The 23,102-nt window shown below is 45.5% G+C and overlaps 1 protein-coding gene across 1 annotated transcript; it reads left to right on the top strand.

Moving 5' to 3' along the window:
• Positions 1-1,282: 1,282 nt before the first annotated feature.
• Positions 1,283-22,824, top strand: LOC139930275 (LIM and calponin homology domains-containing protein 1-like). The gene is given in 24 exon segments (XM_078282562.1): positions 1,283-1,396; positions 7,545-7,615; positions 7,711-7,780; positions 7,870-7,976; positions 8,111-8,141; positions 8,243-8,353; positions 8,876-9,063; positions 9,367-9,437; positions 10,081-10,282; positions 16,794-16,832; positions 17,318-17,447; positions 17,634-17,791; positions 18,276-18,909; positions 19,010-19,315; positions 19,451-19,553; positions 19,703-19,728; positions 19,938-20,051; positions 20,213-20,305; positions 20,448-20,649; positions 20,802-20,901; positions 21,637-21,711; positions 21,879-21,987; positions 22,455-22,557; positions 22,675-22,824. Coding segments are annotated over 24 exon segments (3,183 nt in total). The 3' UTR covers positions 22,701-22,824.
• Positions 22,825-23,102: the final 278 nt, after the last annotated feature.

Here is a 23,102-nt window from a genome sequence, read left to right as displayed (position 1 = left end):
CTCACACACAGTATGCAGAGTGAGGCCTCCTGCCTGTTGGGCTCCAGACTGGACTTGGCTGTAATTCAGCTTTGAAGGACAGAAAGAGGAGGAGGAGGGAGACAGGAGAGCTGGAGCCTGTTTGCCCACTCCGTCTCTGTGGATACAGACGCGCACTGAACCAGCCGAGACCTTTCTGCGTGCTGCGAAGAGAAAGCGCGTCACGTCATCTAGGCCTACCGACCAGAATGGCAACAGTGAAATAACGGGACACCCTTTGTAATAAATCCCAGGGGAGTCAGTTTACTAAATCATAATATCGACCACCAATACTGAGAAATTAAATTTCTGGGAAATTTCTGATATGATTTGGTCAATGTCAGAGATGCAGTAGGCTATGTTAATTCCATGTATTTGAAATAGTCTACGTAGGCTAGGCTATTTTATTGCTTTTTTGTATTTTGTAGTTTGTATTTGGCTGGAGCTCAAAGATGTAATTTGTATCAAATTACTTTTGTAACCAGGCTTTATTTCAAAATACTCTCATTTTACTAAGCTATATACTTTCTAAAATAGATCAGATTTCTTGCATTATTTTGTCTATAGCACGGTGTTCTTAACAGCAGAAGTTTGTAATTTATTTTTAAACATTTGATGATTATTTGTCGTTTGTAACAGGACACATTTTGATGTATTGTTGCCCATTTGATTTGTGGTCAGTGTGATAAATTATTTTGATATGGCAATTTGTGCTTGATCTTTGCTGTCCATTATAAAGACATTTGGACTTCCTTAGGCTAAGTAAGCATAAAGTAAGGCAATTGCTGTCCATGAACAGTGAAATAACGGGGCACCTTTAATAAACCCTGTCTCTCTCTCTCTCTCTCTCTACTTCCCCCGCATGAGAGATTCCTCTCTGCGCGTTCCCGTCTCCTAAATGCGCGGTATAGCAGCGGCTGTGGACAGTGTCAGCCTGGCGCTGTTCGGCGTAGAATCGTTATTTTTAGCGCCTGGTTCGTGTTGCAGGGTCGGAGTCGCTCGAGGCTCTCTCTCTCTCTATCTATCTCTCTCCATCTCTCCGCCACAGCTCGAGGAGGACCGGAGGACAGGAGGACGTCTAACCTGCGCAACTACTGTGCGCAGAGCTGCGGGTTTACGGTAACAGCGAGGAGGATAACGGACGGACAGAGAGGGGGAAACACCACACATCTTGACGGGAGCTTTATCACGTATCACTTATCAACGTCGGATAGAGTCGCTGGTCCTCGTAAACGGCCTGCCTGGTGTCGGTAGCCTGCCGGAGATGGCCAGTCCCGCAGCTGATCGCGACGTCCCGGATGCCGCACGGGACGAACCGGACACGGTGGAGCCGAGCCATCCCGAGCCTGCCTGTCAGGAGGCACAGAAATGGATAGAGGTAAGTGAAGGGACCGAGCAGAGAGGCTCCGGGGCCTGCTAGTGTGCGATGGGACAGCAGTGGGCTGGGCAGCTCAGCCGTTGACACACTGTGAACCGGGGATATAAATACAGCATCGCTGCACCGTCACCTGTTGGGGGACGCTGCGGTGTCGCTGGCGTCGGGTTACTGCGCCTCTGGACAATGCGGGACACGGGCTGTGCTGGGTGCTGGAATGCGTGGGCAGCCGTAAATTGCTCCCACATGTGTGTGTGTGTGTGTGTGTGTGTGTGTGTGTGTGTGTGTGTGAGTGTGTGTGAGTGCGTATGTGCGTTTGGTAAAAAGTTTTTGCACACGCATGTGGCGCTCAGGCCGCCCATAGTAACATAAAACACACACACATGCACTCTGAGGCCTCGTGACGACCGATAAGGAAAGCAAGAAAACAACAAACTTCCCTCAAATGGCGTCTTTTTAAAGGTCGAGTGTCCGTGTGTCCATCTGTTAATGCTGATGAAGAGCCTGTTTTCCTCTCGCCAGGGGGAACGCCCCCTTTTCAGGCGCGAGGGGATTCCGGTTGCCATGGTTATGAAACAGGGTCGGTATTCACGCACGAGATGCTACCAGTTGATCGCATCGAACGAGATTATTATTTGTCTTTTGCTCCATCCACCGCTGGTCATCTGGTCGGCTAATGCCTCTCAGTCGGGCTCCAGCACCCTGACTGTGTGTGTGTGTGTGTGTGTGTGTGTGTGTGTGTGTGTGTGTGTGTGTGTGTGTGTGTGTGTGTGTGTGCGCCTGGGTGGTGAATCATGGTTTTTGCCAGCGGACCTTCGTTGTGACCTATTTCTCTTTCACCACGGCGCTGTGGCTACTTTACTGTGGTTCTCAACGTGGGGTCCGGACCACCAGGGGTCCTTGAGGGGGTTCCAGGGGGTCCCCAGCAACTTGATGAATTGTTAAACTTCACCATTATTTAATTTACAAGAAGTTAACACAAATAGAGAATGTAGAAGAATGACTATTTTAGTCTCACTGTTTCACTGTTATCTCTCTACCTACAATACAGATAGTCATGGAATTCTGGACAAAATCATATCTAACAATAAAAATATTCTCAGATTTGGGTCTGAGAGACAAAATCTCATCAAATGGGGGTCTGTGGCCCTGATGTGGACTAAATTAGGGGTCCTTGATATAAAAAAGGTTGAGAACCACTGCTGTAGATGGTAACTATAAACACAGACCAGTCAATCAAGGTTGAGACCCAATAAAATGAAGAATACGTTGTATCTTACATACCGGTAACAATAATTCCAATATGGATACATTTGTAATAGCACTTATCAAAACAAAGTGCTTAACAAAAAGTAGTTAGAAAGTTAGAAATTCAACAAGAGAAGGAAGAACATAAGACAATAAATGGTGCTGAAATGTAATCCAAAATTAAACATGAGGCCAGCCAGTTTATTAATGTTCTAATCTATCTATCTATCTATCTATCTGCCAACTTAAATGCTGCTTGAGACCATATTTTTCCTCCAGGATTACTTTCACCCCCCCACCCCCACCCCCCACACTCACTCTCTCCTTTGATGTCAGAGCTGTCTGTGTCCCACACAGCCTACATGTGTGTGCAAGAACCACTGTTCTGCTTAGACAAATTAATCAACTATGTTGATCAAAGAAATAAGCTTCATTAATAGTTTCTATGGAGCGTAATGACCCACATTTGAGTCATTAATATGCTCAAATGACTTGCCATCAAAGTCACACTGTCATTCCTCAATAGAGTTATGATGAGGATGCATGTCTCCTGACCTTCAAGTCATCTTTGCATTCTTCTCTCAAAATGAAGATTACAATAGATGACATAACAGTTTTCCAGCTTATACTGGAAATAAGTTGCAACAGAATTTGGTCATCAGCTTGGCTATCAATATGTTTGTCATACGTGGCAGAAATATGATTCTGAGTGTAACTGTATGTGAGCACCATACTGCTACTCATAAAGTAAGAGTGTGGACTGTTGTATTAAGCCTACTTTGTCACTCACTAACGTTATCCATGCAACTTATCACTGGTGAGCTCTCTGTTCTAAGTTAAAGATGGCCTCTAAAGCTTAATCTGTCTTGTTTCTTTTCTCATAATGTTCCTTCTGCTTTGTCTGTCTTCCTGCCTCCTAATTCTCTAGTTATTTACAGACTGGTCAGACTGACTCTATTTCTAGGGGTGTATTTATACACTCACACAGGTGGGGATGATTCAGGGTTAACCATGCCACCCTACGCTCAATGCAGCATTTTCACTATGCATGTGTGTGTGTGTGTGTTTGTGTGTGTGTTTATATGCTTGCCATTGCATGCCATGTCTGTGTGAGAGTATTCAAAGCGTATGCACACACACACACACACACACACACCCATGCGGGTCAGCTATGCATGATACTGCTCACAGACTCTTGGGACACGCCCAGGTTGGGTGACATTGGTCACCATGGGAACATAACACGGGCAGCCTATCAGGTGTCACTGTTTCCAGGGGGGCAGTAGAGCAGTAGGCTATATATCACCACTTGACCCGACCAGGAAATTAGACTGGCACAGACCCGGCCTTTCTATCTGTTTATAGAAGAGACAAGACTGGATTAGAGTGTCGCAAGGCTGATCCAGATCATTGGAGGTGCTTCAAACCTGCTGGACACAGCATCCAGCAGATCCTCGTCTTTAGTTTAACAAGCTTGGGACAAACACAAAGTCACTCACCTCTGCTGTCACCAGGTCTATAGAGGGACCAACAGACATAGCAGGAGTTAGAGTCTGACACACAGGGAATAAGGGAAAGAATTTGTTTGACTGAGCGTGTGTGTGTGTGTGTGCGTGAGCACGCCAGATGTCACAGCTGTCCTAGGGAGATTAACCACAATGGTCCGAGACAACCAGCTGTGTGAGCATGAGAGAGAGAGTTAGCGAGAGAGACAGAGACAGAAAGAGAGAGAGGTGGGACTCATGGATTTCACATGCATCAAAAGCTGCATAAAAGAATGTGAAATAATGATGACACAGGCTTCCCGTTGGCATAGATGCCTTGCATGCCTCTGTGATCTTTTAAGTTTTTGTAATCCTAAAGTCTCTGTTAGCCACAGATAAAGCTGTACAGTATGACGCAATGTAGTACTATTTTTTTGTAAAGCACTAGATAACTGTGCTAGTACACAAGCAAACTATTAGTCATTTATGATTATAAATGTCACTGATTAGCATTGTGCTAACCATTCATCAGCATGAGTTTGTGCTGTATGAACCTTGGTGCTGAGCTGCAAAATAAATAAAATTAAACTGATAGAAGTTGAAGAGGTGAAAAAGTGTGGTGCTCTCTAACGTTCAGTCACTCTGGTTAATTACACTGATCCAGATTAATCTCATCCTCAAACCACATAACATCATTCAGGATTATGACTACCTCTCTCTGCATCTTTCGCTCTTTCTCTCCCTGTTTTTTTCTCTTTCTGTCCGTCTCTCTTTTTCTCTGTACGCCACATGGCCATCAATTTAATCTAATGTGTCTACAATACATTAGAGGGCTATAACAAGGCTAATGATTATGAAGCAGCATCTCAAATTTAATAACCAGCCTTTCTCAGCCTGTTGTCTTTCCATCACGGTGGTGCTCAAATACTCCAGCTAACACCATCTCATGCTACAAGATCATGCATAATGTCAGGTTTGATATGACTGGAAGCCCAGAGACAGTTCAACCCAGGAGAGTGTCCGACTGTCCCATGCCAAACAACAACTGGCGTCAGCTGCAGCAGCATTGCCCAACCTGGAATTATCATAGAATTATCACCAGCATTAGTCTGGCGCTGCAAAATCATGTCATTTGCCATTTAGTGTGTGGTAGGTATTACAGCACATGATGTACTTAGAGTGGTGGGTGGCCCTAGTGGGAACCATGCCACTAACCCTTGCAGTGTTAGCGCCATCGTTTATCCCTTTCTCCCTTTTTCTCTGCTCTGCCTGTATTTTTAGCCCCTCACTCTCCTCACTCTTTCAATCTTTTCTACCGTTGTTTAAATAAAAGGAAGGGTACGCTGGCCTACTTCTGCCTCTCCACTGTCCCCCCCACACCCACCTCAGGGTTTAAAATGGTATCTGCTGCTGCCATTCACCCAGACTGAGCAGAGCAATCCACAAAGGGAGGGGTAGGGGGGTTGGGGGGGTCAAATTACTGTCGCTGGCGCTGAAATACCCTCAAGGCCTTTGGCTTGGTTTTTATGTTGCACACATGAATGCTCACTTAATACACTCTCTTTCTTACACACACTCTCTCTCTCTCTCTCCCTCTCTTTTTCACACACATGCACACAAGCACAAAAGTCATGGCAATGTCTCTTTTCCCATACTGAACTTTTTAAGAGGTGCATGGAGTAGCTGTGTATTTCAGTATTTCAGAAATGAGCCTCAACACCCCCCCCCCCCCCACCCCCGTCTCCCTCACACATAAACACAAACAGAAAGACATACACAAACACAGCAGCCCTGCTCTCCCTCTCTACAGTAGTATCCTTCGTCAGTAAATTATGCATGACCATGCTGTAAATGTTTCAGAGACCTGGAGTCAAACCCTGAAGCATGCCTTATGCCAGGGTGTGTGTGTGTGTGTGTGTGTGTGTGTGTCTGTGTCTGTGTGTGTGTGTGTGAGACAGCAGAATGATGGAAGAAAGATGAGAGAGAGAGATGTCGATGGGAAACATCTGGTCAGCACTTATGTAACCGAAAACAATAGGCTGTTTTCATAGCTGCAATTGCATTGTGTGTGTGTGTGTGTGTGTGTGTGTGTGTGTGAAGAGGGAAGAAGGAAAGGACAGAGATCTTAGGAGAATAGCAAGAAAAAGAGGAGGAAGAAAAGATGTAGCGAGGTATGGATCAATTGCCTTGATGCCATCAAACTGTTGGCCCTCAGACTGTGACGTGTTCATGGTCAGTTGCCCAAAGACTGTCACACTGGCTCGGAGTCAGTGTGTATGTTTGCATGTCACGTATGCAGGAGCATGCATATGAGCAAGAGAGAGAGAAAGAGAGAGTGTGTGTGTGCAGTTAACAGTTAGGGTGCTAGCTGTAATCTGTGTTAATCTGGATTAGACGTCTAAACGGACGTCAGTCAAACCTCTCTCCTTTTCCATTCATCTCTGGCCGCTGGTTACACAACAGCTCCAGAAAAAGACAAACTGTGTGTGGGTTGATGTGCTGGTATGTCACCGTCAGTTTCCATCTTGTGCTGTTTTCTGATTCTGCCTTTCTTTCAGAATAGACTTCAAAGTGGAGTATAGGTTTGAGGTTTGAGGATAAAATCTACGTCGGCTCGGCTCACGTCTAAATCAGGGACGTGCGTGCAGGCACATTTTGGGAAAATGGAATTAGGACACAGAACAGTGTGTCATGGCCCTGGCGTCACTCTAAATTGGTTCCTACTGTAACAAAATGTTGGGGGAAGGGAAGGGTGAACCGGGCAGCAGCAGATCCCTCTAACAGGGACACAGGGAAACACATTTCAATAGGCTTCCAGCACTGCAGTATATAGCATTTTTTAGTGAGAGGGATCACATCTATCTGTATAGCTATTTACACAATACTTTGTTCTAGTCTTCTTCAAAAAAAAGAACAAAAAGAGCTGCAAGAACATTACTTTCATTTTTTTGTGTAGCATTTGCATAGAAATTGATAAATTTAGTTAGCTGGTTTAGTTATCTGACCACACCACCTGAACTGAATTCAGACATGTTTGAATGATTGAATGTCTCCCTCAGAGCGGAGCAATTGCATCTTAATGTAACCCAGATCTTGATGTATTTTACATGACATAATTGGACTTAAACTGATGTGTAAGTCCAGCATGAACAGTCTCCCTCTTCTCCACGACTGCCTTCCTCCTTTCTGCCCTCTTTCGTTCCCTCAGGCTTGTTATTCCTCAGCATTGCTACGCATTTCATCACTTTATAATTGAAGGTGAAGTTTTGGGGTGTCAAGTCCTGGTCTCAGGACTGGAAGAAGGACAGAGCACATAAGTATGAGGGTGATATTTGGGCTTATTAGTGTGAGAGAGGGAGACTTTGGTTCCAGTCCACCTCCATCACATCTGTCTTCTATTCCTGTCCTCCTTTCCCCAGGCTGTAACGGGCAGGAGCTTTGGAGACAAGGACTTCCGCAGTGGCTTGGAGAATGGCATCCTGTTGTGCGAGTAAGTCTGTTACATCCCTTCCTCTCAATTTTGGTAGTCTGAGGACGTATCAACATAGATGAGATTCAGTAAATCTCTTCTGCTCCGTCATGCAGGCTGCTGAGTGCCATCAAACCAGGACTGGTCAAGAAGATCAACAGACTGCCCACCCCCATTGCTGGACTGGTAAGAAGACACTCTCTAGTATGACAGTAACTAGCCCGTACATCAAAGTGACAATAAACCCTTTCACTGTGGCCTGCTGTCTCTCCCAGGACAACCTGTCGGTGTTCCTGAGGGGCTGTGAGGAGTTGGGCCTGAAGGGCTCCCAGCTGTTTGACCCGGGGGACTTGCAAGACACCTCCATCCGAGCCAATCCCAAGTAAATGGGCGTGTGTGTGTGTGTGTGTGTGTGTGTTTTTTTCCCCCCTGTATGTGGGCTTGTGTGTCCATTTTAATGAGGTATCCCGTTACACTAACACGCTCCCCTCTCTGCTCCTCCGCCTGTCACTATAGGGATTCCGACTGCAACAGAAAGCTAAAAAATGTAAGTTGTCATCGACCCTCCTTTTTCTTTCTTTCTCCTCAATATCAACGCACTCAGTTGTTTGTTAGCATATACCAAAGCCCTGTCTCTGCCTCTCTCAGGTGCTGAACACAGTGTTCTGGTTGGGGAAGGCTGCTAGCGGCTGCGCCTCCTACAGCGGCCCGACTCTCAACCTGAAGGAATTTGAAGGTCTGCTCGCTCAAATGAGGATGGTAAGCGAACACAGGCAGAGAGAGGGGGAGAGAGAGATGCAGACAGAAAGACTGATAGTGACAGAGAGGGTCGGGGGTGGATTTGTGAGCTTCCTGTCTTTGTTGGGGTGCAGGAAAGATGCAACAGACAGGAGAAAAGCACGTTTCTGTTTTTGTAACATGAAGGCTACTCCTGTGTCAGTGAGAGAGACACAGGATATCAGTTAAGAAACAAGGGTAGCTTGGCTCTGCAGGTTATATGTTCTGGTTGAATTGGAAGTCTATTTGAATAAGTTCACTTCCGCTGTTTAGATTTCTTATACAGGATACAATGAGCAAACAACCGGTATCTCTCTCTTTCTCTCTTTTTTCTCTTGTCATTTCTCTGTTCGTCTCCCTTTCCCTCCCTTTACCTCTCTTGCTCCTAGTCCCTCTCCCCCTTTCTCTATTCTTAAGTGTGTTTCTTCATACATCATTACTTTTTACAGTCCATACTTTTTGCTTGTTTGTTAATGTCTCTGTGTGTGCACGTGTATTTTGTAGGAGTGTGAGGAAGGAGGGGACAGTCCACAGAAGCGCAGTGTGAGAGACAGCGGCTACGACTGCTGGGATTCTGAGAGGAGCGAGTCTCTCTCTCCACCGCGACACACTCGCGACAACTCCCTAGACAGGTGAGGGACATCTGTGAAACACACACACACACACACACACACACACACACACACACAGAGGCACACACACACACTAGGGGTATTTCAGATCAAAGAATCAAGAGTTAAATACAAATGTTGACATTTTGTGCATTTTATTAATTCTAACTGGTTCTGGTTCGTAAGTCATACATACTAAAGATTCTCTTTCAAGTACTAATATTCCAAAGCTTTTCCATAACATTTTTGAAAGTTATTTGGCTGACTGCAAAATATCCTCTGGGATACAAAACCTACATTTAAAGTTAGAGTAAATGCCCCATATGTGATTGCTGCTATGTGTAATAGCAGTAATATGTTTTTTAATGTTTTTTTCCTTGGCAGTCTGGACTCGTTTGGCTCCCGCTCGCAGCACAGCCCCTCTCCTGATGTGGTGAACCGAGGCAACAGCGACGGTCGGTTCTGATAGCTGATCCTCTGTCTCTCAGTTAGGAAAATGATTCATTGATAGCAGTAATATGAAGCTAATAGTTTCCTCAGTGCTTTCTCCTCCGTAGATAGTTTGACTTCTATTTTCTAGCATGTTAGGGTGTTGACCTTGGTGTGTCAGGGCTAGTCAGACCGGCTGTGGACAACAGCTGAATGTCTCAACATGTGTGTGTGTGTGTGTCTGGGTTTGTGTCTGTGTGAGCATGTGTGTGCCCCCAAATGCAGCAGCTGTCGGTCTAAGTAGCAATCCCTAGAGATTTGGACCTGGGAAATTCTGACCGAAGTCAACATCCTGCTTGTCCTGTGTGTGTGTGTGTTGTGTGTGTGTCGGAGGGAAGGGGGTATAGGCATCCTGTTTGTCTCTTTTATGTTGACAGTAAAGTAAGGATGCAGCAGGGTGACAACAAAAACACAATTCCGGGTCCAGGAATAGCCACATTCCCTACGTTCCCTACAGGTCACACAGAAACTGCACTGCCTTGCTTCCATAGTAGCTTATATTTATTGTGAAAAGACTGATAAAAAGTAGTTCCTCAATGTCCTGACTTTTTTTTCCCCTCTCGCACTCCTTTCTAATCTCTTTTTGTGCTCTCTCTCTCCGTTGCTCAGGGCGAGGCAGCGACTCAGAGGCCGATGCCCCTAATAGGAAGCCAGATGTGCGGAAGGACGACATGTTGGCCAGGCGGACCGCCAGCAGCGAATCAAGAAGCTCCGTTCCCTTTAACCAGTTTCTTCCCAACCGAACCAATGCCAGTTGTTATATCCCCACTCCGCGACGCAAACCACGCACAGAGGAGGGAGAGCAGCGGAGGTAATGGCCAACGCAGAAATGCAATAAATAACTCTAATGCTAATTATAATCACGGCGCATATTATTTGCAATGCACTTTTCATTAAACGTAAATCATAAAGTGCTGCAAGGGAAAACAAAAAGATAACACAGCAGTAAGAGGTAAAAAAACACACGCACACATGCATGCACACACACACACACACACACACACACACACAGACTTCCCTCACCCCTAATCTCTCCCTGAACACTACACACCATTCCCCAGTCACCTCCAAGCCGCCCCAGAGCAGGGGGAGGGCAAAAGACCAGGGCCGCGCTGCAAAGCCCCCAAGACTGTCACCTGGGCAGCACCCGAGGACAGTGGTAACCAGGGGGAGGAGCCAAAACAGGAAGAGGGGGAGCTGACGCAGGAAGTCCTGGAGCAGAGGAAGCTGCGAAAGCTGCAGAAGGCGGGGATTAAGGTTCTGCCTGCTGCCGTTCGCTACAGCAGGTCAGGGAGGAGTGGCATGAGAGCTGCTGCTGTTGTGGTTCATCGGTTTTTGGTCATGGTCACTAACCAACAGTTGATTGATGGTTATTTGTTTATGGTGTGTTCTGATGAGCTCCATTCACACCCGGACTTTTAGTGATATGTAGCTATCTGGTTGCAGAATACTGGTTAATATTTGTTTGGTTTTGTGTGTTCGCATACTCATCGTTTCTGGAGAGATTGATAACTAACTGCTTGCTCAGTATCGGCTTGTTGTGTATGGAAGGGCTTGTTTTGAACGGCAGTTGTTTCAGGTTTCAGTGGACAGGAATTGCTGGTTGATTGAGTGATTGCTTTGGAGCTGGTGTGTTAAAAGTCATTATTTTTCCGAAACACACTGACACCTTTGACTGTGATTTACTCATGACTAATCGACATGACTGGGTTTCCTAATCATGTTTGTGGGTGCTTGTCAAGCCAGAACCTTTGCACGTCACTACCTCCGCTCAGAATACGGCATGGTGGGTGTTCAAGCGTCTCTGAAATGATCATGCCATGCCGTCCCCTCTTCAACCGCAGCCCGGCCACGTCAGAGGAACAAGAAGTGAGGTCGCCGTCCCCGAACATCATCCTTCGCTGCGACAATGAGTTTTTGAACACTCAGAAAGCTGCATGGGATTCCTCCTCTGACGGGGAGGGAGACGGAGAGTTGAAGAAAGTTCCAGATGTGCGTAGAGATGACCTGGCGTCCAGGCGGGCCCCCCGCGGCCCCGCGGCTCCCAGGGTGCACCAGTTCCTCCCACCTCCAGTATGTAGTAGCAAAGACCGGGAGCGCTGGGAGGGCATTAGACGGGCCTCACAGCAAGCATTGCAGGAAAAGGAGATCAGGTTAGCCGTGTGTGTGTGTGTTTGTGCGTGAATTTGCCATTTTTTCCTTCATTTCCTCATTTCCTCTAACTTTCGGCTAAATATTCTTTCCCGTTTTCCTACTTTCTCTTTCTTTGGGTGATGTGGTGACGGCCACGTGTGTCTCTGGGTTTGGTGTGTGTGTGTGTGTTCCACTTTGACGTGTGCTGTGTGACGGCGCCATACTGCCTCTGTGATTGAACAGTGACAGGGAGGCAGTCCCTGACATCATCACACGCAAAGACAACCCCTTCCTAAGCTCCGCCCCTCGTCACGAGGAAGAGGAGGATGAGGAGGAAGAGGGACAAGAGGGAAGCGTTAAGGCGGTGCCCAATAAGCAGAAGGATGACCTGGCTCACAGGCGGGCTCAGACTAGGTCCCGCCCTCAGAGGGATGGACCAATGAGCTTTGTCTCTGCCTCCATGAGCCAGGCAGATATGCAGAAGTGGGAGAGACTCAGGATGACTGAACCCAGGTGCCCAACACACACTCTCTCTTTCTCACACACACAGCACACAGCAGCCCAATGCTACTGTACTTCAAGTGTGGCCAAAATCATGTGTGTATGTATCTGTGTGTGTGTGTGTGTGCTTCTAGTTTTAGCTCTAGTCTTGATTAGATCATTACAGACAGATCAGGGCCATTCATCTATCGCTGTTCTGAACATTATCATAACTCAGACATTTTAAAAACCTTAGCAGACTTGTTCGGCATCTATTTCTCAGTAAAGCTGAAAGATATTGACAAAAAAATCAAAATGTAAGTGCGACAGAATTTTGCAAAAAACTGTGATTCATATCATCACAAGTTTTTCTTGTCATACATTTTTTTAGAACTTTAAAACTGTTTAAAGAAGTGATTTTGTTAAAAGAAAAAATAGATGTCAGTGTGCAGGATTTAGTGAGTTTGAGTATGATGAAAAGTTTTCACCAATATTGTACTTGATTCATGGACCAAAGCACTAAAACACCATGTTCAGAAATCCATTTAGATGTCCCTCTCTCTTAAGCAATTAATTGCAGCCTCTGTGATTTGGAAATCGCAGAAGTTCATACTGCGATTTATTTATTTATTTTTATTAATTGTTCAGCTCTATTTCTCAGTATTGCTTCAGTCTCTGTTTTGTCTTTAGTCTCTCGTATCTTGTAGCTTTACTTATCCTTGTACTTACCTCCCCCTCTGTCCTTCCCTGCTCTCTGTCCCTCCCTATGTTCTCCTCTGGTTGTTAATTCTCCTCATTATTGTGTTCTCCAGTCCTCTCTGACAGGCATTGAAACAGAGTAGGGAACTGGCAAGTGTGTGTGGATGAGTGTGTGGATGAGTGTGTGTGTGTCTGTGTGTGAGAGAGATTGTGTCTGACCAAAAGAGGGGAGAGGAGAGTGTTGGCTGTGAACACTGGTTTGGCTTTGTTTGTCCTCTCTGTGCTGATGTCATTAGATGGGATAAAGAGTTTTTTCGTGTTCCCATAGCAGCCGCAGTTACCAGGAAAATGTGACTACCTACAGTATTTTATTTTATCTAAGAGACAAATAGCTTGATGCGTATGTGTGAATGTACGTGTGTCAAGGTGATGCCAGTGCGACACCCTTCACTTCGTCCGACTCTCTCTATCCATACTTCCTTTCTGATTCATCATTTCCACCTCATCCTTCCTTTCTCCTCATGTTGACCGTTCTGATCCTCTGTCTCTCTTGTTGCTCATGATTTCTTTTCCACCCTGTTTCTTTTCCTTGTGTGTCTTTTCCCTTCTTTGGTTGCCTGTTTGTGTGTGTATGTGTGTGTGTGCCGGTCACTGTGTGTGCGCTTGTGTCTTTATTTGTGAGCTTGTATCTACAGTGAGCCTAGCCCAGCGCCTGTGTGTCAGGCTTGTCTGGAGAAAAATTATGGAAGTCCTTTCATCGGCACAGCAAAGGTCGGACACAGCCATAGCAAAGTTGTGACCTTTGGGGGCGTGACTGAGATCGAGCAACCAATAAACACAGTCACGCCAAGGGAAGGGGAGGAGACAGAGTTGCTAAGGCGACTCCTTGCCAAGGCAACTGTTGCCTTGCCTACCATTGGCCTGGGCTCCCAGCTTTCTCAGCGGGAACACAGGTATGGACGAGGCCAGAGCCAAGACAACTTAGACGTTGGCTAGAATTCAAAGTGGCCCACATATAAAACATTATGGACTGTACTGGGGTTTAATTAGGTCTTTTGTCTGTAATGCATTACTTAGTTAATGGTCTTGTCAGTGCCTATTAGAGATTTTGAAAAATGTTTTATTTATTTATTTTTTACATTGTATTTGTTTGAATTAGTAAATTGGGTAGTTTGGCTGCACTTCCCTGCATTGTACTGATTTGCTTGTATTTAACAAGGAAACAAAGGTACACTCACACACACACACACACATACACTCACACACACACACACACACACACACACGCACACACACACACAAATGCGCACGTGCATGTACACATGCACACATTGCTGCGACGAGCCACAGTAGCTGTACCAATCTTGCTCAACATTTCTGTTAAAATTTTCTGCTGACGTAATACACAATCTGTTTACTTCTGATAAATTTTTCAGAATTTTTTTAATCAATAAAATGGAATTACTGGTCAATCCAAAAGCACTCCACTTTATAGACAGAGGCTGTCAGATGACTCTGACGGTCAGTGTCTGATCTGGCTCTAAATCTCATCAGGGTTTTTGCACAGATGGCTTAGAGTGCTGCATGTTTTCTTTTCTAATGCAGATTGTTTACATCAAGCTCTGTCATTCTTTGCCAAGATTTTGCCACCAGTTTTCGATGTCATTGCAAACAGTTCTCTAAAATCAGTATTCACTCATCCCGGTGACTTCTCCTGGCCTGCTTTTCTGCATGTTCCTGCCTGCATTTGTGTCAGTACTTGTGAGCTTGGGGTATAAAGGTGGGCAGGGATTATTGCACTCTTGCTGCTGAGGTTACAGCTTTTTGTGATGCCCTCACAGCCAGGTAGATGGAACTGACCTCACGCAAACTCCACCCCCCACTGCTGAACTCCCACCTTTGCCCCCTGAAGCCCCTCCCACTCCTGCAGACCTGGATGCACGTCTAGCTCAGTATGAAAGGAGAACAGAGGAAGAGGATGAGGAGGAAGAGGAGAGGATCCCAGATCTTCAGAAAGACGACATGATGGCCCGGAGGACAAGGGTTTTCCATAAACAAAGCATCGTTACGGCAACTTACAACCGTTTCCTGCCCCTCCCCGCCTCCAAACGCAGCACACAAGAGGAGGTCACGACTGATGCCGTGCCACGGAGCAAGAGGGACATGCAGGCAGACAGGAACAAGAAACTGAACGCCAGGTGGGCTGAGATTTGTGTGGTCAGGTGTTGTCTAACAGTGTGTGGAGGACACTAACCAGCTTGGTGTGGTGTGCGTCTCAGAGAGATCATCCTGCTTGATGTTTACAGTTCTCTCAATTAAAGGGGCTTCTCTCCTAGAGCGGAGCAACAGCAGCCCAGAGTTCCCATGGAAACACCTCAACCGCGCACTGACATGATGGTGATCCGGGCAACCGCTCATAGCGATGACCACGACGATGATGAAGATGATGAGTACGATGAAAATGGGCCTGTGCCTGACCTGGAGAAGGATGACATGATGGCCCGAAGGACTGGATCATTCCAAAAACCCAGTGCGGGTGGATCAAGCCAGTGCTTCAAACAATTCCTGCCAGTTCCTGGATCAGCCAAACAGAAAATCACCCCATTGTCTGGAATGAACCAACTACACAGCAGACCTAAACTCACAGACAAGATGGCTAGTGAAAGGTATTTACTGTGGGCATAGTTTGTTTGTATGCTGAAGACTATTCTCAACCTCTAGACTTAGATTGTGCGATTGTATGCATCAGCCAACTCCAACTAACATGCATCATTTTGCTGGTGAAGATGAGCATTTTCTCATGTTCAGAAATGATATAGTCTGCAATACTAACATTAATGTGTCTTTGTGGATGATTTAGATTTGATACTGACTTGATGGTGTGATTGGATTGGTTCCATTCCAGCATGCTTGAGTGCTTGCAGCTGTGATTTTCTTTGTACTGTATATCATAGGTCTGGTCAGCTTTGATTGGTTGCTGTGGTCAGATTCTTACACCTCTGTGTCCCATATTGCTTGGCTTGGAAGTTTTGCTTCATTTGAACTAATCTGGTCTTTCTCGGTCAGGTCTAACCATGGCTTGTTTGGTACATTTTTGGTCGTTGGGTTTGAATTCGGTTTGGTCTGGTTTGCTGTTGTCTGCGTATTTAAGCTGCATTTCCTGGTAACCTGCTCCTTGTCACCGGCTCACTCTCTCAGCAGCATCGTTACTGAGGCAGCGGAACCTCAGGCCCCGTCCTCCAAAGCCCCAACCAGGAAGTGCACAGGGGTGAGGGAGAGGCAGGAGGAGGAGGCGGGAAAGCAAGAGGGAGACAAGACGCTCCCTAACACCTCTGTCACAGATGTGTTTGAACACCTCTCTTCTCCATCGCTCACCCCTCCGCCCAGTCCTCCCTCTGCCCAGCCTTGTAGTGTGGATACAGAGAGGGAAGAGCAGAGTGTGGTGAAGAGAGCTAAGGGGAGAGCTGAGGAGAGGATGGAGGAGAGGTTTGAGGAGAGGATGGAGAAAAGGATTGAGGAGAGGGTGGAAGAGAGGTTTGAGGAGAGGATTGAGGAGAGGGTGGAGGTGAAGATTGAGGAGAGGGTGGAGGAGAAGAGGGGAGTTGGGGGTGAGCAACCACCAAGAAGACCTCTCTGGCTGGAGGATGATGACCTACCCCCTATGATGTGAGATACCCCATCAACCCCTATTGCATGCATCTTCTTCACTCCCCTTCTCAGATCTGAGACTCAGATGAAAATAATGTTAGTTGTACCATTCACCTGATCTGCATTACTTTCACCTATCCACTTCTGTGAGATCTGCAACTGGAAGTGAACAAGAGGCAAATGATTACTGCATACTAGCTTTGTGCTGCAATGATGTCTTACATTGAAAGTCTTCCCTTGAGATATGAAGTATGCCCCCCCACCCCCCACCCCACACACACACACACACACACACACACACTACACACACTTCCCCTCACCCACTCTTCCCTGTCATTCACTTTATTCTGTTATTGTTTTAGGATGAGTCGACGAGTTGCTTTTATGTCTGAGGACACAGAGTAAGTCTCTCTGCGTGAACCTGGATGAGCTTTTGCATGACAAAAAGATACACAGATTCTGCATGGTTGATTTCAAGACTGCCATTCGAACATACATGCATATACACTGACCTCATTAAATGCTTACTCCTATGCATTGTCAAGTCACAGCTCATTGCTAATAACTTTAATTTTCATCTTTTACTTTTCAGTTTTACCTCTAATTTAATGTTGTTTTTTATTTTTTAATGGTAGATCGTTGTCAAGATACACACTCCTATATAGACCGCTCAACTAACCCACTATCGTTAAGTTGAATGAATGTGTTTGACTGCCAAATTAATTTGCTCATTATCAATTAGCAGTTGCATATTTGCTATTTTTCAGAGTCAAATTGAACAAAGTGAATAAGTGTGGGAAGAGTAAAGAAGAAGATGAAAGCAGAAATGTTTTTGTCTTTCCTTATTGTATTCAGCAATTGACACTGTTTCCTCTTTCCTGTCTAGGAGTGTGAGTATGAGCGACATGCTCAGCGAGGAAGAGGTGGGATATATACAGCCACTGAGCCAATCACGCTATGAGCGAATGCATGAACAGTACAACAACAATCAAGATGAGGAGGACCAGTGGCAAGACGTAAGAGACAAACACAGAAAAACATGAAAGACCTATGCTATTAAAATACAGCGAGAGAGCATGTAGGCTATTATGTAAATGAGAGAATGTAAATAATGTGTTGATGTGAAATGCATTAGCATATTCAAATGACAATAATATCCTGAATAAACACTGGCATTTTTTGACAATGCGAACCTGTAACAGGACTTGGCTCGCTGGAAGAGTCGGCGTCGCAGCGCCTCACAGGAGCTGATCAAGAAAGAGGAGGAGAGGAAGAGGATGGAGAAAAGGATGAAGGAGGAGGGAGGCGACGCCTACAAGAGGAAGAGCATTAAGACCTACAAAGAGATCGTGGAGGAAAAGTGAGGACAGCTAACGGGATTAAACTGACAGAAGAAGCCCTTTTAACATTGCACTTAGCCCTGAACATTTTTATTCCAAGGCTAACTTGGATCTTCTGGGTTAAACAACTTTTTGAATGTGCCAGTATGTCAGAACTCATACTGGCACATTCTGAAGTGGGCTGCCCTCATTTTAGTCCAGGGCAAAAATGAGGGCAGACTTGTAGGATTTTTGATAACTTGTGCAGCCTTAAAGGGGCTAAATTAGCCTTTGGCCAACTGTTAATCCAGGGTTAAAGGTAACCTTGTACATTATTAATGTACAATGTGAAAAGCACTAAAGAGAAAAGAGGGGAAATAGGATGAAAGAGTCTGAGGAGGGAAATCATTTATTTTCCTTGTTTCCTTCTTCACCCACCTCCAACTTCCTTTCTTTGTGTCTCCCTTCCACCCCCAACTCTCTGTTTATCTATCTCCCTACCAACCCGACACCCGTCTTTTCTAGGGAGCGCAGAGAGGCGGAGCTATGTGAAGCATACAGGCAGGCAGAGACTCCAGAGGAAGCAGCCATGGTTTTACAGCGCTACGCTCTTCGCTTCACCATCAGTGACGCCACCTTGGACAGCCTGAAACTGCCCAGATCCACCTCAAAATCCAACCCGGACCCAAGTCAGGTGGACCAAGAGCATGAACCCACACAATCCGTTACTGACTCTGAGACCTCAGACCTTCTGCATAAACCAGAGCCAACTGTTATAATGGACCAGAAGCACAAAGAGATGGATACAAATGCTCAACAAGAGAGATCAGTTGCCCTCTCCACCAGCGCCCCAACACTTAACAATCCCCCCGCCACTGTCACACACTCACAACACATACCACCTCAATCCCAAGAACCTAAAGAGGCTCAAACCCAACAGACAGAGGCTCCAAGTGCATACCAACAACCGATTATAAGAGATACGCAGCCCCAAATAAAACAAACGCCGCCTCAGACTGCACAAGCGCAGCCTCACTCCACCCAGCCTCCGCACACACACCCCTCCCCTCCGCCCGCACCCTCCAGACCCGTCCCCCTGCTCACAGCCAAGCCCTACTGCCAGCCCAGGAACACACACTCCGGACACAAACCAGTCAAGGTGAGCGCTCGACTTTAACACAGATCATCCAGCATCCTCTGTCCGCTTCACTGCCCGACCTCATGCCTAATGCTGACTTTTTGTGTGCGTCCCACTTCAGATGGATGGGCTGGTGCGCGTGAACGGAGAGGTGACAGAGGAGACGTCTGTGTCCACTCTGCCTTCTTCTTCTCTTCGCTCGCCAGAGGGGAACAAAGACGCTCCTTCTGAGCCGCTGGCTGCGATTAATGAGAAGACAGTGGAGCAGTCACCGCCTCCGCAGACGGAGAAAGTGACAACATCTTCAGGCTCTGCCATCAGCTCCCTGCTCGGAGGCAGAAACTGTATCACCACAACAACTATCGTGACAGAGATGACGCAGACATATGTGGAGCCACACCCCTCGGACATCCACAGCAACGGACAGGTAACACTACAAGTGACATAGGTGATCGCTCATTAAATAGTAAGTAAAAATGTATAAATAGGTGCAAAAGAAACGTATAAATATAAATACATTTTCCAGTTTTTTCATTCATTTAGTTGACTATTCAACTTTCAGGTCAATGGTACCATGGTGTTGTCAGGGAGACCAACGGAGGAGAAAGAGGCCGTGCCAGCTGCATCACCCAGCAACATGCAGGCATATTCTCCCACCGTGACAGGTACAATTCCATTACCCAGAATGCCTCTCCTTTCAGACACTTTTATTCCCTAGTATATTTTTTTCTGTATAAACATTCTGTATAACTTCTTTTCAGTTTGTCTTATTAGTTGTAATGTTTATCTTTGTGCATGTCTTCCTGTTTCACAGAGGGACTTGAAGAGAGCAATGTGACTGTAAGTAGCTCTGGGCAACGGCAACTCGTTTTTTCTAGACTGGGATGTTCTCCTTCATTCTTAATTGAACCCTGTCCTGATCCTTCCTCTCCAGTAGCTGTAGTCACTGTAGTCAGACTTGTCCTCTCACCTTTCCTCTCTTTCTGCCCTTTTGGTTGGTACACCTGTGTGTGTGTGTGTGTGTGTGGTTGTTTGTCGGGTCTGGGTAGATTGAGACCCCCATGTTGAACTTGGCTAAGCGTGTTAATCACTGGGTCTGGGACCCCAACGAAGAGCGTAAACGCCAGGAGAGGTGGCAACAGGAGCAAGAGCGCCTCCTACAGGTACACTGGTGGACTGGTGTGTGTAAAGCATGGGTCGTTGTATGCTAACCAGAGGACAGAGGACACAGGCTGTCTATTGGATAGCAGTCTGTGTGTGTGTGTGTGTGTGTGTCTGTCAGTGTCTGTGCATGTGTGCATATTTAACATAAATGTCTCTGTAGGAACAATACCAGAGAGAACAAGAGAAGCTGAAGGAGGAGTGGGAGAGAGCACAGAGAGAGGTGGAGGAGGAGGAGAGGAGACACAATGAAGAGGTACACACACACACACACACACACACACACATAGATACACATACAAACACAGCATGAAAACAGAATACATCCTTGAGTCTTTGTATGCATGTTTTGTGTGTTTACGTGCTTTTGGGCATTCTGTTATCTGTATTTCGTCCAGGAGAGACGGATTCTGGAGGAGACGGCAACGCCCCTCAATCCCTCCAGCTTGTCCAAACAGCAGCCGGGCCAGACAGCGACGATCTCACCAGCTCAACAGAACCACGAGGCAGAAGGGAGAAATGTTCCCACACAGCACAACGGCCAAACCATCTCCACAGGGAACGAGGACCAGCATGCTTCCAAGCTGCATTTTTTCCAGGGTGAGAAACATGTACAAATACACATGGCCATATAATGCAGGAGATGTCCACATGTGTCTGACACTCAGTTGAATAATTTATCATTACTTTCAGAACCACGTGCTCCTCAGTTTTTCTCTAGTAAAGATTTATTTTATGATTTATTTGTGTAGATTCATCATGCGATGGTGAGCCCTCAAAGAAGCACGAACTGTGGAAGACATCTTCTCTGGACCGTAACTCCCAGCTAACCCAGTCCAATACTGTTAAAAGGTATGCACTGACGCTTAATGTGTGTGTGTGTGTGTGTGTGTGTGTGTGTGTGTGCGTGTGCACGACTGTATACATGTGTGTGTTTTTCTGACTTCTCCTAGTTTGCTGCGTTCTTGTCCTGTATGTGTATTTGCTTTCTTGCTGTTGGCTTTCTGAAAGAAAAAAGAGAAGTGCTTGCTCATTGTTTTTCTCCTCTCATATGTGTTTTATTGAACTGATTCCCAGGATTTTAATGAAGAACAAATGGATGGCAGCACTACATGAGTGTTTTTTGTGTCTTAATAACAAACAGTTGCTGTCCGGATAGTGGAAAATTGTACCATAGAGATGGAAAAAATGTGCTTGTATCATTTGTTGTGAATGATAAAGTATACAAATAATTTTATCTTTAGGCCACTCTGTTATGGTGGGAAAAAAGTTTAAAAAAAAATAATAATAACTTAGTGCTAGTTACAGCAAAGATAAAAATGTCATCCAACACATTTCAGCTCCCTGATGAAGGCAGCCTGGAGCTAAAACACATTGCTCAACCGCACTTTTAATCTTTGCCATAGGATTGCACAATACACTTTAGATTTTTTTTCCCACCATAACAGACTTTTCTGGTCTATGTGAGCATTTGAGCTCATTGAAACTCATTAGAAAACAGTACGCAGGCATTTATTTAATTTTCTGTTATGGAGATTTTGGATATGCATATAATGTCTCTGTTGCTTTTTCTGGGTTTTTGACCAGGTCTGGATCACACGACACTGTCATAGGCTCACAGCAATCCTCCTCATCATCACCCCAGCCTCCCTCCCCTAGCAGGTATGGTGCACACACACACACACACACACTACTAAAAGTACATTGCGGATTGCGCTACACTGTTTGCGGGAGAGGTTTAACTGTAGCAAATCACAACTTTTTTTCCTCTGTGTGTGTGTGCGTGTGTGTGTGTGTGTGTGTGTGTGTGTGTGTGTGTGTGTGTGTAGATGTGTTAGTGGGAAGAGATTGTGCTCTGGTTGTTCTCAACCACTAGGAAAAGGAGCCGCCATGATCATTGATACATTGGGATTGTTTTTCCACCTACAATGTTTCAAGGTACTGTGTACTACTAGTACACATACACACAATCATAAACAGACATGCAAACAAAAACAAAAATGTATTCACCCTTTAATAATATAGTAATAATAACTAACAGGGTGTTTTATACTGTGATTATGAGTATGATGGTGTTGCAGTTATGTACTGTTGGCAGCACCAAAGTATCTGTAATCATAGTAGAAAAACATCTTCAAAGGTATTAAAGACTTTATATAAATGTTACCAAAGCATATGTACTATGTCAAAAGTATCTTTAAGATAGTGTATATACATAAGAATAACAAAACAGGAAAGACACAGAAAGATGGCTAACTAGCTCCCGGTTACCACAACAGTTGACATAGAAACACATAGCATTTTCGATTATGATTGAAACACATGCAACTGACCAGTCTGACAGCTTGGCTGAAACTGTCCATTGTATATCACAGTATTACTCATTAAATGGATCTCTCTCTCAGTGTGGAGTGTGTGACGGGCAGCTGGGAGACACTAGTGCCGGGACTGATGTAAGGATTCGTAATGGACTGCTGAGCTGTCATGAGTGCTACATTGCATCTCGTGGTGAGAACACATGTAAACACACACACACACAAACACACACACACACACTCTCCATGCACACTTATTATGAGTTATTACAGCAGATCATTGTACAAATTGTCATGTTTTTATTTGCAGGTGGAGGCCATCCCACCACACTATGATAAGCTGTAGTCAGACTGGAACCCCCACCGTCACCATGGAGATTAGGTGAAGAGCAAGCTAGAATCTTGAATCATTCTGGAATTTTCTGGATCACTCCTGGAATCTTTTTGGAGCTTTGGGAAGGCTTTTTCCTGACTGGAAATGCACAAACAGCTTTATGGATGTTTTTTGGAAAGTGAAACCGGACTGTGGGACACAACATGTGGACAGTGTGACACAACATCACGTGCACACACATGGTGTTTAAATGTACACACATACACTTCTTTCGAATACTTGTAGCATGGACGTAATTGAGCAATCAGTGTGTTTAGGTCTTTGCACATCCATACTGAAGCACAGTCATGAGACTTAAATAGGGATCTGTTCTGCCACAAGCTGAACATGTTACGCTAAACGCT

Source organism: Centroberyx gerrardi, chromosome 3 (genome assembly GCF_048128805.1).
Source record: "Centroberyx gerrardi isolate f3 chromosome 3, fCenGer3.hap1.cur.20231027, whole genome shotgun sequence".
NCBI lineage: Eukaryota > Metazoa > Chordata > Actinopteri > Beryciformes > Berycidae > Centroberyx > Centroberyx gerrardi.
The sequence above is the reverse complement of the archived record's forward strand: the minus strand, read 5'-3'. Positions and strand labels throughout refer to the sequence as shown.